This window comes from Lepidochelys kempii, chromosome 9 (genome assembly GCF_965140265.1).
Source record: "Lepidochelys kempii isolate rLepKem1 chromosome 9, rLepKem1.hap2, whole genome shotgun sequence".
In the NCBI taxonomy this organism is placed as follows: Eukaryota; Metazoa; Chordata; order Testudines; family Cheloniidae; genus Lepidochelys; species Lepidochelys kempii.
The window spans coordinates 89,910,688-89,927,695 of NC_133264.1; the positions used below are offsets into that span (position 1 = coordinate 89,910,688).

The 17,008-nt window shown below is 42.0% G+C and overlaps 1 protein-coding gene across 1 annotated transcript in view; it reads right to left on the reverse strand.

Moving 5' to 3' along the window:
• The window catches only part of COMMD5 (COMM domain containing 5), a 28,831-nt gene that overhangs the window by 5,426 nt on the left and 6,397 nt on the right, over positions 1-17,008 (reverse strand). The window contains exons 4-6 of the mRNA XM_073361363.1: positions 12,649-12,699; positions 5,179-5,274; positions 1,721-1,796 (exon numbers count right to left, since the gene is read on the reverse strand). Of these exons, the coding sequence (XP_073217464.1) occupies positions 1,721-1,796; positions 5,179-5,274; positions 12,649-12,699 (223 nt within the window). The remainder of the gene's footprint in view (positions 1-1,720; positions 1,797-5,178; positions 5,275-12,648; positions 12,700-17,008) is intronic.

The window sequence follows — 17,008 nt, forward strand, 5'->3', positions numbered from 1 at the left end:
GAACCATGTTATCCCATCATACCATCTCCTCCATAAACTTATCGAGTTTAATCATAAAGCCAGATAGATCTTTTGCCCCCACTGCTTCCCTTGGAAGACTATTTCAAAAATTCACTCCTCTGATGGTTAGAAACCTTCATCTAATTTCAAGTCTAAACTTCTCAATGACCAGTTTATATCCATTTGTTCTTGTGTCCACATTGGTACTGAGCTTAAATAATTCCTCTCCCACTCTGGTATTTATCCCTCTGATATATTTATAGAGAGCAATCATATCTCCCCTCAACCTTCTTTTAGTTAGGCTAAACAAGCCAAGCTCCTTGAGTCTCCTTTCATAAGACAAGTTTTCCATTCCTCGGATCATCCTAGTAGCCCTTCTCTGTACCTGTTCCAGTCTGAATTCATCCTTCTTAAACATGGGAGACCAGAACAGCACACAGTATTCCAGGTGAGGTCTCACCAATGCTTTGTATAACGGTACTAAAACCTCCTTATCCCTACTGGAAATACCTCTCCTGATGCATCCCAAGATCGCATTAGCTTTTTTCACGGCCATATCACAGTGGCGGCTCATAATCATCCTACGATCAACCAATACTCCAAGGTCCTTCTCCTCCTCCGTTACTTCTAATTGATGCATCACCAGCTTATAACTAAAATTCTTGTTATTAATCCCTAAATGCATGACCTTACACTTCTCACTATTAAATATCATCCTATTACTATTACTCCAGGTTTCAAGGTCATCCAGATCCTCCTGAAGGATATCCCTGTCCTTCTCTAAATTGGCAATACCTCCCAGCTTTGTATCATCCGCAAACTTTATTAGCACACTCCCACTTTTTGTGCCGATGTCAGTAATAAAAAGATTAAATAAGATTGGTCCCGAAACCGACTCTTGAGGAAGTCCACTGGTAACCTCCCTTGAGCCTGACAGTTCACCGTTCAGTAGGACCCGTTGTAGTCTCCCCTTTAACCAATTCCTTATCCACCTTTCAATTTTCCTATTGATCCCCATCTTATCCAATTTAACTAATAATTCCCCATGTGGCACGGTATCAAATGCCTTACTGAAATCTAGGTAAATTAGATCCACTGCGTTTCCTTTGTCTAAAAAATCTGTTACTTTCTCAAAGAAGGAGATCAGGTTGGTTTGGCACGATCTACCTTTTGTAAAACCATGTTGTATTTTGTCCCATTTACCATTGACTTCAATGTCCTTAACTACCTTCTCCTTCAAAATTTTTTCCAAGACCTTGCATACTACAGCTGTCAAACAGGTCTATAGTTACCCGGATCACTTTTTTCCCCCCTTTCTTAGAAATAGGAACTATGTTAGCAATTCTCCAATCATACGGTACAACCCCTGAGTTTACAGATTCATTAAAAATTCTTGCTAATGGGCTTGCAATTTCATGGGCCAATTAATGGGCTTGCAATTTCATGGGCCAATTCCTTTAATATTCTTGGATGAAGATTACCTGGGCCCCCCGATTTAGTCCCATTAAGCTGTTTGAGTTTCGCATGCCCAAGAAGAAGATAAGAAATCATTTTGGCTGGAGTTTCGTAATATACTGTGTGTGGCTGCACAGAAATCAGAATATACTAAAGAAAAACAATGAATTGTCCATGAAGGCTTTAACCTTTTTAATAGCAATTTAACTTTCTAAAAGGAACGTAAAGTGGATCTCTCTCTTTATCTAGTAGAATAAAGACTTACTTCAAAGCGATGAGCTGTCCCATCCGAAAGCTTCAGCAGCATTAAAATGGACGGTTGCAATGCACGGGCCAATGAACTGAAATTATTTACATGATTAGTATTAAAATAGTACACATTTGCACTGCTATAATATAGCATTATAGGTTAACCCTTTCCGGTGTCCGAGAGAGGTCCCATAGAGCTCACATGAATCATTTCCAAACATTTCAATCAAGCATTCACATTTGGCTGGGTAGGAAATTCAGAGGAACACAAATTAACAGAACCCTATCAAATTCACTTTCATACTGAGGTAGCAGACTAAAAAAGGAGCTTTTATATTTAAAAGGAAATGTATTCAAACTTGTAATCATGACAGATGATAAGCCAAAGTCAACCCTGGTGTAATTCCACTGATTTCTACAGAGATACAATAGGGATGAAAATCGCCCAAATACTGTTAGCAAAAAAGAACACAGACCATCTTCCTATGTATCTTATGTCAAGCAGCACTAAACAACAGTGCCCTAAACCCTTCCATTCCTCTTCTGCTCTAAACTGCAGCCCCAGCTGGGGAATCAAACTCTCCTGGAGACTGTGCTAAGTTTGTGGCTTGCTATTTTGTTCCAGAGTCTATTTGGTGACCAGAGGAGTGGGAAATGAGTCATCCCTGTGCTGTCTGCACCAGCGTATGTTGCCAAAGCCAGGTCAGGTACTGACAAGCATCAGAGCTGGAAGCCTGGGATCACTCTGCTTCCTCATCTCTTCAGCAGAGGCGATGGCCAGATGACAAGAATTTCTGAGGGGGCGGGGAGTGGCAGGGTGACTGGAAAGGAAAATAAAAGGGAAGAATACAGAAAGTGGAAGACATACTGTTCCTGAGTTGTTTGGAAGGAATGGTGAAGCTATTATGGGGCTCTCGAGCCATTGAGGCTAAGGTTATTTATCTGCATGGTTTGCTCTATCTTAGAGAAAGAATTTGCAGTGTAGTGGCATCTGAGTGGAACTCTTTAGAACAGGGGGTCTCAATCTTTTTCTTTCTGAGGCCCCCCCAACATGCTATAAAAACTCCATGACCCACCTGTGCCACAACAACTGTTTCTCTGCATATAAAAGCCAGGGCTGGTGTTAGGGGGTGGCAAGCAGGGCAACTGCCTGGTGCTCCATGCAACAGGGCCCTCCATGAAGCTAAGTTGCTCAGGCTTTGGCTGCAGCCCCACAAGGCAGGGCTCAGAGCCCCAGGCTTCAGCCCCATGTGGTGGGGCTTTGGCTTTCTGCCCTAGGCCCCAGCGAGTCTAATGCTGGCCCTGCTTGGGGACCCCCTGAAACTTGCTTGCAGCCCCCTGGTTGCGACCCACTGCTTTAGAACACACCTCAGGGCACTCCTTAGTTGTAACTACCCTATCTGCTTTGTATAATTCAGTTCAGTCAATGGCGAGTGCCCAACATCCTCCGCGCTCTGAGTTGGCTGCACAGCTAATAGTTAAAAGTTGCTTGGCTTCCAATAGTTTGCTGCATCTGTGGGTGCAGGGTAATGTCTCAAGCAGACAAATGCTGTGTCTTCTTTGGCTAAGTTTTGGCCAGTATTGCCCATTTTGGGTCGCCATAGTGCACCAGATCCATGGGCCTCTTGGTTGGTAAAGGACGGCAGTGAGACACCATGGCCACTGTTGGTGTTATGCCAGCGTCTCTTTGACTGAAGGTAAGGAGACAGCTTCTCAGGGATGCACTGGTGGGTCCACTACTAAAGAAATTATCTTGAGCCCAACAATCTCAGCTACTGACTCACATTGCATCTTCCTCTTTTGGGAAAGATTACCTAGAAGATTTCCTCTTTTGGGAAAGATGACCAAGCAGTTACACCAGAGTCAGCACTCCATATTACCTTCAACCTGGTCAATCTCGGTTCAGACCAAGTCTGAGGGACAGAAATTGCATGAGCAGTACTGGTCACTCTTTCTTCCTGGCTCTGCCCAAAGACAACGTATCTACGTGGCTAGTGTAAGATGTGACTTTGGCCTGGCTGATCATAAATGGCTGTTCACAAGACTGTGAGATCCCTAGCAGGAGTAGACAGAACTATTCTGAAATGGATTCACTCCTATTCAGAAAAGTGGTCCCAAGGGGTAATTATGGATGATTGTTTATCCACCCAAGAGCTCTCTCATGTAGGGTACTGCAAAGGTTCTGCTCTGTTGTCTCTCTTAGTCAATGTGTAAATTAGGCTGCAAGGAGGCTTAGTAAGGAGACAAGAGCTGCTGTGTCTGTAGTGTGCAGATGATATTCAGCGCCACTCTTCTCAATTACAGTTGATCCCACCAATGGATCTGAAAGGATAACCAGACATCTAAAGGAGACTGGGGTTCGAAGGATGGTTGGCTGACCGAGGCTCAGTCCAGGTGAGACAGAGACAATGTTAGAAAGTTGGGGAAGCAGCCAAGTGAACTGGCTGGAGTTATCTCAGCTGCAACGTGTGTGGGGCCATGATCAGTAAATCAGGGGTGCAGTTTAGACTATTGTTGGAGACGCAGGTAGTAACTGTGCAAGAGCATTTTTTCCCCATCTGCTTGGTAAGGGGAGTGTCCTCTTTGGTTTCAAATGTGTACTGACCCATGCCTTTGTCACTTTGAGATAAAGACTGTTGTAATGCACTCTACTCAGGGCTACACCCTGACACCACTTAGAAACTGCAGCTAGTTCCAAATGTGGTGGCCTGCTTACTAATAGTATATGCTGGAGCTCACAGCACTGCTGCTCTAAGAGCTGCACAGGTTGCCTGTGGGCTTCCAGATGAAAGTCAAGGTGGCAGTCTTGGGTTTTAAGGCCCAGGTTACCCAAGGGACTGCCTCTCCCCTTGGACCATACAAACACAGGTGCAGTCAGGGGAGGCACTAGAAATGGAACTCCTCTGATACAAAAGAAAAGGGAAGTTTCCTTTTACTTCCATGCTTGGCCTGCCAGAGTCCAGCTTTATCCACCTTCTCCACAGGCTACAAAGCTCATCTTCCTTTGTGGTGTTTGGGGAGGGGACGGGATGTGGTTAGCTGTTATATGGTGTTATTACATAGTGGGATTGGATTGGGTTACAATTATGGCCACTGGAAGGGCACTAATTAAATTTATTATTGTGCATTTTAAAATATTGGAATATTGAATATGTCACAGAGCTTCATACAAATACAGGGAGGGGAGCTTCTAGCATGCATATTTTAGAAATCTAAACAAACAACAGAAGGCATAAAAATGCATGAACTGTCTTAACAAATGATGCAAGCATTTCCAACAGACTGATCTGATGTAACAGTAGCCCTGTATATAACCTGATTTGTGTGTTACTCAAGGTTATCTCCATACCGTACTGTTTAACACTGCATGCAAATCTCACAATGAGATATATTTTAGCATTGAGAAGTGGCACTGCAATTAGAGTTTAGAGTTGGAAAACCCTTTCACTGGTCCCGCAGGCTTTTATTCCTTACCTTGTGGATATAGCCACGTCCACTCTCCACTTAATGTCATTAACACTTGGCAGCTTATTTCCTTGTTTCATAGTTGTGGCTTCAACAACAGGACGCCTGGAAGATAAACCAGGGAAGGGAAATTATGAAGCATATGTGCAAGGCAAAAATCTAAAGGGAAAAAAATCTCTCTCAGTACGAACAAATTTCCCCTCTGCGGCTAGCATCATTCAGAGCAGTCTGAACAAATCAAGGTTTTGTAAAGGTGCTGCATCTTGTGCTCAGACTACACACACACTTCTCGCCTTTTGCTGCACTTTTCAACAGATAATTTATCGAACTACTGTGGGTAATTTCAGTAAACGGGGGTCACAGTAATGATCTGCCAAAGGGTTATGGTAGAGACCTGAGTGCTGAAATTGAAATCAAAGTAATATATGTCAGTGATGCACTATTAACAACTAGGGTCCCTCTGCCAATAATATATTTTTATCTCCATGTGAGGCCAGCACTAGCAAATAAGAAAGGAAAAAGAGGGTTTAAACACAGAAATTAAGATGTGCCAACACCCTTCTCCCCAACTGCCCTCCCCATAGCAAACACATACAGCACTGCTGCAGCAGAGCACACCTGATGTTCACATCAGGGAGCAGTCTGAAGCATGCAGTAAAATGTCATCTCTGGGTCCTTGTTAGAGTAGGTAAAGTGGATTAGATCAAAGTTCCTTATGTAATGCTCAGTCACAGCAAGCCCCGGCATGACTTTTATGATTTTGTCTAGTCTAATAAATGAAAGTTTTGGCTTCTTACACATCATATTTTGTAGCAAGAGTCACACATGCTGTGTATTTCTATGAGAAAATGCAGTTGATGCTGATTAAACTTCAGATGCCTGGCAGTCTTTAAAATTTTAATAGCATCTTAAACTCAGGGTAAGTAAACAAGCCAAATCTGATACAAAGACACAACAAGCATCCATTTTTAGGTGTACTCATAAAACTGTCTCCAGAGGTCTGCTGGGGAGACAGTCTGAACTTTGTGTTACTCACCCTTTTTTTTTTTTTTGGACTAAGCTTCTTGTGCCAGGGTAAGTTATTTATGGTACATTTCAAAGCTACTCCAACCAAGGGCTGGATGATGCTTCACATAATCTAATTACATATTTTATTTCAGAAGAGAGTCCTCTTTTCACAAACAAGGATACATTCGCTTGATAGTCTAATGGCTATCTCTACTCAGATCCAGGCGTACGGTTTGCTTGGTGTCTGCTTATAATTTGTCCAGAGAAATTAGCAGTTAGACAAAGGTGTGTAACATTGACAGCCTAAGGTAGTATGATGTTCTTGTGTAGAGCAAAGGCAAAAAACAAACAAAAAAACCACAGGTTATTTTCAGAACTGAGAGGCATCCCTGGTAGTGTGGACAAAAACATGAGCAGAGGAAATAGATCATCTGGCTCTTGCCCATAGTCAGCCCATGGATAAGAAATAGGTCAACCCAGCTGGGTGCGACTATGAGGAGTCAGAGCCTAGAAATGGGCATTAGCAGAATCCTGACAGGATTAAACATTGTAAGCATGCCTTCCCCTCAATGGCAAGCTGCTACAGGGTATCGTTTGCAGGAAGATCTCCTCAAAAATACCCACGCTGCAATTTCTTGCCTTTGTACATGCTAATGTCAGTCAGTGGAAGACACTTCAATTAGGCAGTAGGCTCTTGGGGGGAGAGGTGGAATGAGAAGTATTTTTCCATTTTCTAGGTTGGGATGGTTGGTGTTAAAGGTCCACAGTGCAAACAAGTGTGACGAGACTTAGCCTCAGACTCTCACTTAGAAGTCACAAAAACTCTGTGGACAAAATTTAGACCTTTAGTTTGGTGCTGGACTGATAGCTATAAACTTCTCTTTTCAGGGTAGTTTCTTTTTCAGTCAACACCTTCTTAACCCTCTCCACCCAGTATACAAATGCAGCTGGAAACGGAAAATCAATGCATGAGAACACAGCAAAGATGGTAGAAACACAGCAGCCAAAGCAAAAAGAAATGGGACGTTGGTGATAGGAAAAGAAGAGTTTATTTACACTACAAAACATAAGACACTTTTGACTTCACAGAGTCTTCACGGCGCCTGCTGAGACTCTTGTCTTCAAAAGCACTTTAATTAAATATATATATATATTTTTGTAAAGCGTGTCCACCAGTGACCCCACGTACGATCAGCATGCAACGCTTCGCACAGAACTGTCTGGGAACAGTGTGAGTGAAGGAACACTGGGATGCACCACATTACACTTGGGACATAATGATATTCATGGGGACCTAAATTAATGTGTCACAATACCCTAAGCAAAATGCATTGCCACAGGAGAGCATCTGGAACGAACTACCAATGTCAAAATTAATGACAAATTAATTCTGGACATAGCAGCATTTGCCTAAAAGGAATGTATGAAAATACTATTGTGTAACAAGAGCACACGAATCAGTGAGACATACAGAACCATGGGACCCACTCTAAGCAACGATCTGACAATACAGTAATCTGGATTAAAATTAAATTGTACTAAGTTTATTGTAGGTATTAAAAGTTGGAGAATCTATAGTAATCCCTTTCAAAAAGCAGCTTTAATTTCTCGCAGTTTATCTGATGGTGTCTATCAGACATGCTGCTCTTCTCCCTTTATCTACACAGCTTGATGTGTCTGAAACTGTGGAGATATAAAGAGAAATACGATTTTTAATTTTGTAGAGCTTTGGAACTGTCTTTTAAGATGCAAAATTATGTGGATAGGCCAGAATGCCTGGGAAACGATAAAAATAAGAGGTCAAATGTTTCTCTGAAATGGATTCCTCTGGGATATGTAGTTCATATGAGTTCTGAATCAAAACATCTAATACTTCTCACGCCAGTGGTCATGTACTTAGAATGACCATACATACATTTATAATTCATTAAGAAAATGTAGGATTAGGTGTTAGCTCATGCAGCAGATTTGCATGGAAATGATACATGGTCCTACAGGTCCCTCTGTTCTGGTTCTCAAACATGAAGCCAGATTACATTGGATAATCACAGCTGGAGTTAACTCTTCTGAAATTAAAAAAGCTAAATTCTCTAACACAATAGCGGCCTGGATGAAAATAGATAATTCATGCACATTCCACCCTCCCTTCAAACGTCTCTCTCCATCGCCAACATTTCACTTGGCGCCTATGAACTCTGCATTCTTACATCTACCATGGTGTAATTCAGAAAGACGATTACAGAAAGGAAGAAAGGAGTAAAATGTATACCTGCTCCCAAGTAGTCTGTACTTTGAGCAAAGAGCCTAAACAAGGAAAATTAATAATAGTTTGAACTTCTGTAGCCTCATTCATCCATTTGCTTGGGGTAAAACAAAACTACCAAGAACAAGGAGAAAATTATATCAAATAACAATGCTGGGCTTGATTCTGACACGGCTGAGTGCCCTCAACTCTCAGTGAGGAGCACTCAGCACATGCAAGATCAAGACGTTTATAAATATGGGGAGAGATTAAATAAAAGTGGAGGATCCGTCTGGGAGAAAGGACCCCCTAGAGGGGAAGAAAAATAGGCTGCTCTAATCCTCCTTGATTTGGTGTAGCTCACTAATCCACTAAGCGATCAGGTAAACGAATTCTGACTAGTGCAGCACCATCTATTAACCCTTCTAGAGTGTCATCAAATCACCTGGATTGAATTCTCAAGTCAATACGGCTGGATGACTGAACTCGATCTAGGAAAGTCTCTAACAATTACAGCACAGCATACGGCACGACACACGTTGTTAGACTGTTAATGAAGCATGCTAATGAATATACTCTGTACAATGCAAGTTATAGAAAGCTTAATGACGATGAATAATCATAGAAGTATAGGACTGGAAGGGACCTCAATAGGTCATCTAATCCAGACCCCAGCACTCAAGGCAGGACTAAGTAATAACTAGACCATTCCTGATAGATGTTTGTCTAACCCAGTGGTTGTCAACCCGCAGCCCAATTAGTACACAGCTGTATGCTAAAAAATATCCAGGTTCCGGCTGCCTGTCCCTGCATGTGGGGGTCCAGGTCCCGACTGCCTGGCCCTGCGCGTGGCAGGGTCTGGGTCTGGGTCCTGACTCCCTGCCTGCCCGGCCCCCACTGGTCTAACCTGTTCTTAAAAATCTCCAGTGAAGAGATTGGGTACCTGTCTTCTGAGACAATTTGTTCCAGTGCTTAACCACCCTAACAGGAAGCCTTTACTAATGTCCAACCTAAACCTCCCTTGCTGCAATTTAAGCCCATTGCTTCTTGTCCTATCCTCAGAGGTTAAGGAGAACATTTTTTCACCCTCCTCCTGGTGACAACCTTTTATGTACTTGAAGAGTGTTGTCATGTCCCCATCTCAGTCTTCTCTTCTCCAAACCAAACAAACCCAATTTTTTCAATCTTTCCTCCTAGGTCATGTTTTGTAGACCTTTAATCATTTTTGTTGTTCTCCTCTGGACTTTCTCCAATTTGTCCATATCTTTCCTGAAATGTGGCGCCCAGAACGGGACACAGTACTCTGGCTGAGGCCTTATCAGCACAGAGTAGAATGGAAAATTGTTTCTTGTGTCTTGCTTACAACACTCCTGCTAATACATCCCAGAATGTTGTTTGCTTTTTTTGCAATAGTATTACACTGTTGACTCATATGTAGCTTGTGAATGACAATAACCCCCACGTTCCTTTCCGCAGTACTTCTTCCTGGACAGTCATTTCCCATTCTGTATGTGTGGAATTTGATTGTTCCTTCCTAAGTGAATACTTTGCATTTGTCCTTATTGAATTTCATCCCATTTACTACAGATCATTTCTTCAGATCGTTTTGAATTTCAATCCTATCCTCCAAAGCACTTGCAACTCCTCTCAGCTTGGTATCATCTGCAAACTTTGTAAGTATACCCTCTATGCCATTATTTAAATCACTGATGAAAATATCGAACAGAACTGGATCCAAGGACACATCCCAGAGGGATTCCACTCGATAAGCCCTTCCAGCTTGACTGTGAACTACTGATAACTACTCTCTGGGAATGGTTGCTTGATTATTTGCTCCATTATCTGACCAGGTACTGATGTTAAACTGACTAGTCTATAATTCCCTGGAGTTGTCCTTTTCCCCTTTTTATAGACGGGCACTATATTTGCCCCTTTCCAGTCCTCTGGAATCTCTCCCATCTTCCATGAGTTTTCAAAGATAATGGCTAATGGTTCAGATATCTCCTCATTCAGCTCCTTGAGTATTAGAATGTATTTCATCAGGCCATGCCAACTTGAAGACATCTAACTTGTGTAAGTAATTTTTAACTTGTTCTTTCCCTACTTTAGCCTCAGATCTTGCCTCATTTTCACGGGAATTCTCTATGTTAGATGTCCGATCGCTACTAATCTTTTGGTGGAAACAAACAAAAAGGGCATTTAGAACTTCTGTGATTTCCACATTTCCTCTTACTGTCTTTCCTCCTCATTAAGTAACAGGCCTACCCTGTCCTTGGTCTTCTTTTTGATTCTAATGTATTTGTAGAATGTTTTCTTGTTACCCTTTGTATCTCTAGCTAGTTTAATCTCATTTTGTGCCTTGGCCTTACTAATTTTGTCCCTACATGCTTGACTGAATTTTGTCCGTAGATGCATAATATCTAACTCTTACACAGCATTTCCATCTGTTGGGGAAAGTATCATTATCCCCACTTACACATAGGGAAACTGAGGGACAAACCCAAAATCATTCGGAGTCTCCCAAAGGAACTGCTGGTTTCCACTGCACTTGACTACTACTACTGGAATTCTGTGACACTGCACAATGCAGAATTTGTGCAGAATTAATGTTCCCTGCAGAATTTTATATTTTTATGCAAAATTTGTGATTTCCACTGAAATGCTTCCTTTTTCCAGTTTTGCGTGTTTCAAATGTATTAGTTATATATACACATAACGTCTCTGTGTGCACATGAGCCTGAACACATCCCCCTCTGCTCCCATCTATCACTGAATGCCCCAGCACTCCTGCCCGCACCTGGCATGGGGGCATGCATACCACATCTGGAGACAAAGGGGTGTCAGCTGGCAAACCATGTGCATGACCCAAGCCACACAAACACCCCCTCTCCCTCCACACTCACCCTTACATACACACACACACACACTCACCTTTTGCTGGATCTCTCTTCCCCATGCTAACAACCTATCCTAAACAAAACTCACCAACCCCCCTCCCACTACAGTGGTGTGACTCAAAAACCTTACAATACACATAGAAGCTTGAACTTGGACAAGACATGACAGACAGACACAAAACAGTCCTTTAGGATGCTAGCGCCCTCTTAGGCCAGGTCATTACAATACTTTTGTATAACCTATTTTTGTATAATGACTTTGTTTAAATGCAATATTTAATTTCACTGAAACAGAACATAACTGTCACCAAAATATATCAAGTTCTGTATTAATACGCCTAGTAGAGAATCTATTTGCCAAAAAAAACATTTCCTGAATTTTTATTGTTGTCTGTATTGTTACAGACATACTTGCTGATGGGTATTTTGAAATAAATTACCAAAAAACTGAAACTGGTGTGATTATATTGTATTTTGACAAAATATTCAGAATTTTTAAATATTGTGTGCAGAATTTTTAATTTTAGGGTGCAGAAATCCCCAGGAATACCTGACACAGTCTGGGACTTCATCACTTGCCCTCAGTTGCAGATATACTAGTTGAGATTTTCAAGGCAGTTCAAGAGATTCAGCTACATGTCCTCTGTCCAAGCAGTGCAAGAACTGTGGCTAAATTCCTTGCACTGTTTTAAAAACCTCAACCATTATTTTAATTGTCCATACACATGAATGCATTAATCATGGAGGAACAGTGCATAAAAGTAAATATGACCCCTGATTCACGGCGCTTGCAATGCAAATCATATTGAGCAAAAGACAAACTACACAGACTGAAGACTGAATCTTCATGGGGAAGGTCAGAGATTTGGGGAAAAAACAATTTATATGTTGGGATTATTATTAGTGGTGGGTCATCAATGAAAGTCCCTGTAACAGCAGTGTGCCTTGAGAAAGGGTTTAAATGTGGCAAGAGAAGCTGCTTGCTGCACAGAGGTATACTCTTCAACAGACAGTCACTTTACATAGAATCCAACTTGTAGGGTGAAATCCAGGACCCTGCTCATTGGGACCAGGTTATCACCCACGATCCTTTAGACCAGTGGTTTTCAACCTGTGGTCCATGGACCCTTGTGGGTCTGCAGACTATGTCTAAGGGGCCAGCAAAAGGTTGTCGTTACCATAGAACAGTGGTTTTCAATCACATCTAAGATTTCCAAAGGGGTCAGCACCTCCACTTGAAATTTTGTAGGGGTCCACAAATGAAAAAAGGTTGAAAACCACTGCTTTAGACTTCTGATGAGAGCATGTAAATTGATTTATAAAATTACTAACCTGTTACCAAAGACCACACTGGCAAAGTCCGTGATGAACTCTTCTGGTATCCTTAAAGAAAAGGTCAACAATATAAGACAAATATATAAGTGTTTTGTAACCACAGATACACACCCTTCTCTCTCCAAGTTATGTAAACCACTATATAACTCAAAACAAATAGTTTTATCAACATTTTACATTTTTTCCTCAGTTAGAACTGTCATCAGATTTTAAGCAATCACTGAAGTTCAGTCAAATTGCGAGCAACACAGCCTAGCAGGATTCCACTACCTTTTAGAGCAGGGGTCTTAGGAACTCCATTTCACCTTTCCCTCCTTCCTTGGATAGCCTTTATTCTCTAAAGCAAATGGTTAGATACATCAAGTGTGAATTTCAAAGGTGCTCAGCACTGGCCTAACTGCTCTCAGTGAAGTCAATTGGAGTTTTACCAGTACTTTAATGGGAGCAGAATTAGGCCAATGCTGGGTACTTTGGAAAATTCCAACCAACACTTTTTGATTTTACTTCCATCTTAAAGTTCAAGGGAAAGAGAATGAAAAGATTTGCAAAGAATGGCACCTCAGAGTGATGTGGAAATCTCTGGAATAGCTCAGAGCACTTATTAAAAAAAACATGTTACATGGAATGTGCAATATTATTAATCATTCACATAATGCCTTAGTGCACACAGCAATCAAAGATCAGAAAAGAAAAGGAAAGGTCCCTGGCCTGAATGGCTTATTGGTTATAGGTGGGATAGGAACAAACAAGAACAAGGTAAGAATTTATCGGAGTGGTGTGTGGCCATTAGATCTTGAATGCTTAATGGTAAAGGTGGATTTTAAATAGCTTCTTGAAGGGGAAGTATGATTTACATTAGTGGGGAGGGTATTCCCAGCATATGGAAACACATGGAAGAAGGCACAGAGAGGGAAGTGGGCAAGAGGCACAGAGGAGTGCTTTTCCGTGTCCCCGTGTGTGTCCTTCTCCATGAAAGGCAATGGTCCTACAATTCAAACACTGTCTGGGCAAGTGTTTTACCTGAAACACCCCAACAAGGAACAAGTTTCCATATTGCAAACAACTCTTCCTAGCTCCTCCTCTGTAAGGGCTGAACGAAGGGGACCTAATGCTATATATCAGTGCACTGTGTTTATTGTCCCAGTGTGGATTACTCAAATGCATAAGAAGTACTAACGCCACCTTTGCAACTGCATTATTTCTGCAATTCAACTTATGTTTTCGGGAAACCAACCATATGCAGACATTGTCCCTGGCTCAAGCAGCTTACATTTTAGTCCAGTCACAGGAGGAAGAGATCAGAAAAAGAGTACTGAGCTAGAGACGGTGTAAGTATCCAGCAGTGATCATTTTGCAAAGGATTAGTTGAAAAGAATGTTTCAAGGAGGGATCTGTGGGACCAGGAGCAGGCTGCGAGGATACCCTTCTCCAATGTTACTGGACCATGTGCTGGCCTGAGCTACAAAACTACTAAGTGTGCACAGAAAAATATTCCTGGCAGTGGTCACAGACTCACTTCCACTGGCTCAGCAGCTTCTGTATTGCTAAATGAAAGGTGAATTTGAGAGGTTGCTATTCTCTCTGATGAAAGTGTATGCCTGGAGATAACCTGCGTGTTGTGATACTGGATGACAATTAGAGACACAACCCACAGTGATGTAATCAATCCTAAGTGGGCTTGCCCTCCCTGCCTCCTTTTCCACTAGATCTATTGAGGCTAAGACCCGGGGTAAGGAACTAAAGACCATAAAAGCAGCTGTCAAGCTGCTGAGAGTTACAGGACCTTTGCCTGTCCGATTCCAGCCAAAACAGTTTTCAGTCTCACTGAAGGGAATGGTAAAGACTATGGGGAAGACGAAAGCAAGAATATGACTCAAGTCCATAACTTCTGGTGGAGAAATGACAGACAACCTGCTGTCGCTCTGTTCTGGCCAAATTCCAGCAGCTAATCAATATAGGAGCTGTTGCTCAGCCACATGTATTCTTCATGCATGTGGTCCTGGTGCCGATGAGAAATCTTGGCCCAACGACCCACGCTAGTTGATGCACATGGAGATATTTCTTTGGTTAATGAATACATCCCTGGGGCAGCGAGAGTGCGCTTTGTCTCCAGCCCAGATACGCTGTGCAACAATATCAATGTCATTTCCCATGAGAATCACTGAAGCTGTGAAAAGAGCCAACACACCTATATTTCAAAATCTCTCTGTATGTCCTTGTGACCAAAAAGACACTATTTACTCATTTAAAAATCTAGCCTCAAGGTGAGCAGAGACAGTGATTTAAAAAAATGATTTTCATTCAGAGATGAAAATGTCAGAAGACACCTCCCCTTAACTTAACTAGCTTATTAAACTCTCCCGAGGGTGCCAGAGAAGACTGCCAGTGTCAACTTCTAGGTCTGAGAGCAGCATGAATGTACAGGCAAGTGAACTTTTGTGGCTACGCCAACCACATTAACAGCAGCAATGAGGCATGTATATTGTCACTCTCATATACTTTCTTCTGTTAGTAATCCAGGCCAATCCTGTAACCAGAGTCACCTAGGCTGAGTAATGAAGACCTTCCTCTGGGGAAAAAGGTTGGTAACAACATGATTAATCTATTAGTGGGAGGGAAAAAAAACCCATACAAGTGTGAGGCAATGGCACTGTGGTCAAGTGGCAAGAGCGAATGTCAGGACTCCTGGATTCTATTTCCAACTCTAATACTGACTTGTGCTTTGGAAAGTTTCATTTCTCAACCTCAATTTCCGCTGTACAACAGGGATAATATTTACCTACTCACAGGTGGCATGGAGGTTTTATTATTTCTTGAGCACATTAATGCACTTCTTAATGTATAACACAGGGAAGACAAGGCTCCTGCTTCATTCTAGGGCAGACAAGCAACCACGTTCAGACCCAGTACACCAGCTGTTCAAGGACTGGAAAGTCAAATATCCAAGTGGTGCAGATTTATTTTAAAAAAATGGGTTAGTGTTGAAAGGGCTTCTTAGAAAAATGCAAAGGAGGCAGAACAATACATTGACCTAGATGAAGAGGGAAACTGTCCCAAGCAGTAGGGGTAGCATGGAAGGTGACAGAAAGATGAAATGGGGACAGAGTATAAAGAGGGGTGGGGTTAGGCAGGAGGCTTGGATGGAAGGAGGCGATAACTGCAAACGACTGGATGTGATTGCCAGCAACCTTGAGGAAAAGTAGCCTTGGTGGAATGAAAGATTAAGAAACCAGAATGCCGAGGAGCTAGGAGAGAGAATGTATGTAAAATAATTTGAGATCCTGTCACAAAAGACACTACACAGAAGCACAAAATATTAACACAAATAATGCAGGGTACAGGTTGCATTTTCTCTTATTTCTCCCCATTTCAGTGTTCAGCAACAAACCATGAAGATCACTACTATGCAGTGAGGACTAGCTTATAGTGCCTGAACTTCTATACCAAGATATTATCTCTGGATAGACTGAAATGGATTTTACTAAGTCTTTGTAACAAACATTGTGATCGCTTGTGCTAATTAGCCAGCAAAGCACAGCTCAACAATGCAGTAGGATTTCACGAGCGTTATATCATTGTCCTTTCAAAGCAAAAAGTAGGCCAGTTCCTCAACTTCTGAAATGTTGTCATTGTCTTAGCAAACATACTAACAACAACAAAATATTGCACAGCAGGTGTGTGTGCGCATGTCACATTTGTATAACCTACATTAAGGACTAAATTGTGCCATCTCCCCAATGTGTGAAATTTAATGCATGAGTTCAATGCCAAATCATCTCTTATACAATGCCTGAATATTTCTCCTGGCTTCACATGACCTCATTATCAAAGTAGTACATGCAAATTACATCTGAATGGGACCAGGTTATGTTACACTCACCTCACACAGCTCAGTTGATATAATGGTAATAAGAAAGTGATAATCAAGCTCTTTTGGGGGAGGTGGGCAACGGATGGAAGGGGTGAGGCAAGGATGAAGTGGCAGGCTCAGCTCTTTGTTATCTTGCATTTGAAGGATGAAGTCAATCCCTTATAGAGTTCTCTCAGCAGGTCCATGGGTGTGATGCTATATTGATCACTCTGACATTTTACAACAAACCTAACTTTGAAGAGCTGTAATTTTTTGTTAAAAAGGTAGTGTTTGGTGAAAACTTCTGGTCTAACAGCCCTGGAGCCTCAAATCCGCTATCTACAGAGCAGGTACAGCCCAGGCAGTAAGAACACAAGTTCCTTTGTACCACACTCTTTGTGTGTCTCAGCCATGATCTGGAGAAACGCTGGTTAGGGTTGTGGCTGGTTTTACCTTCATGTTCAATCCTTGGAGTCTCAAGCATGACTGCCAATCATGGTGGTGCTT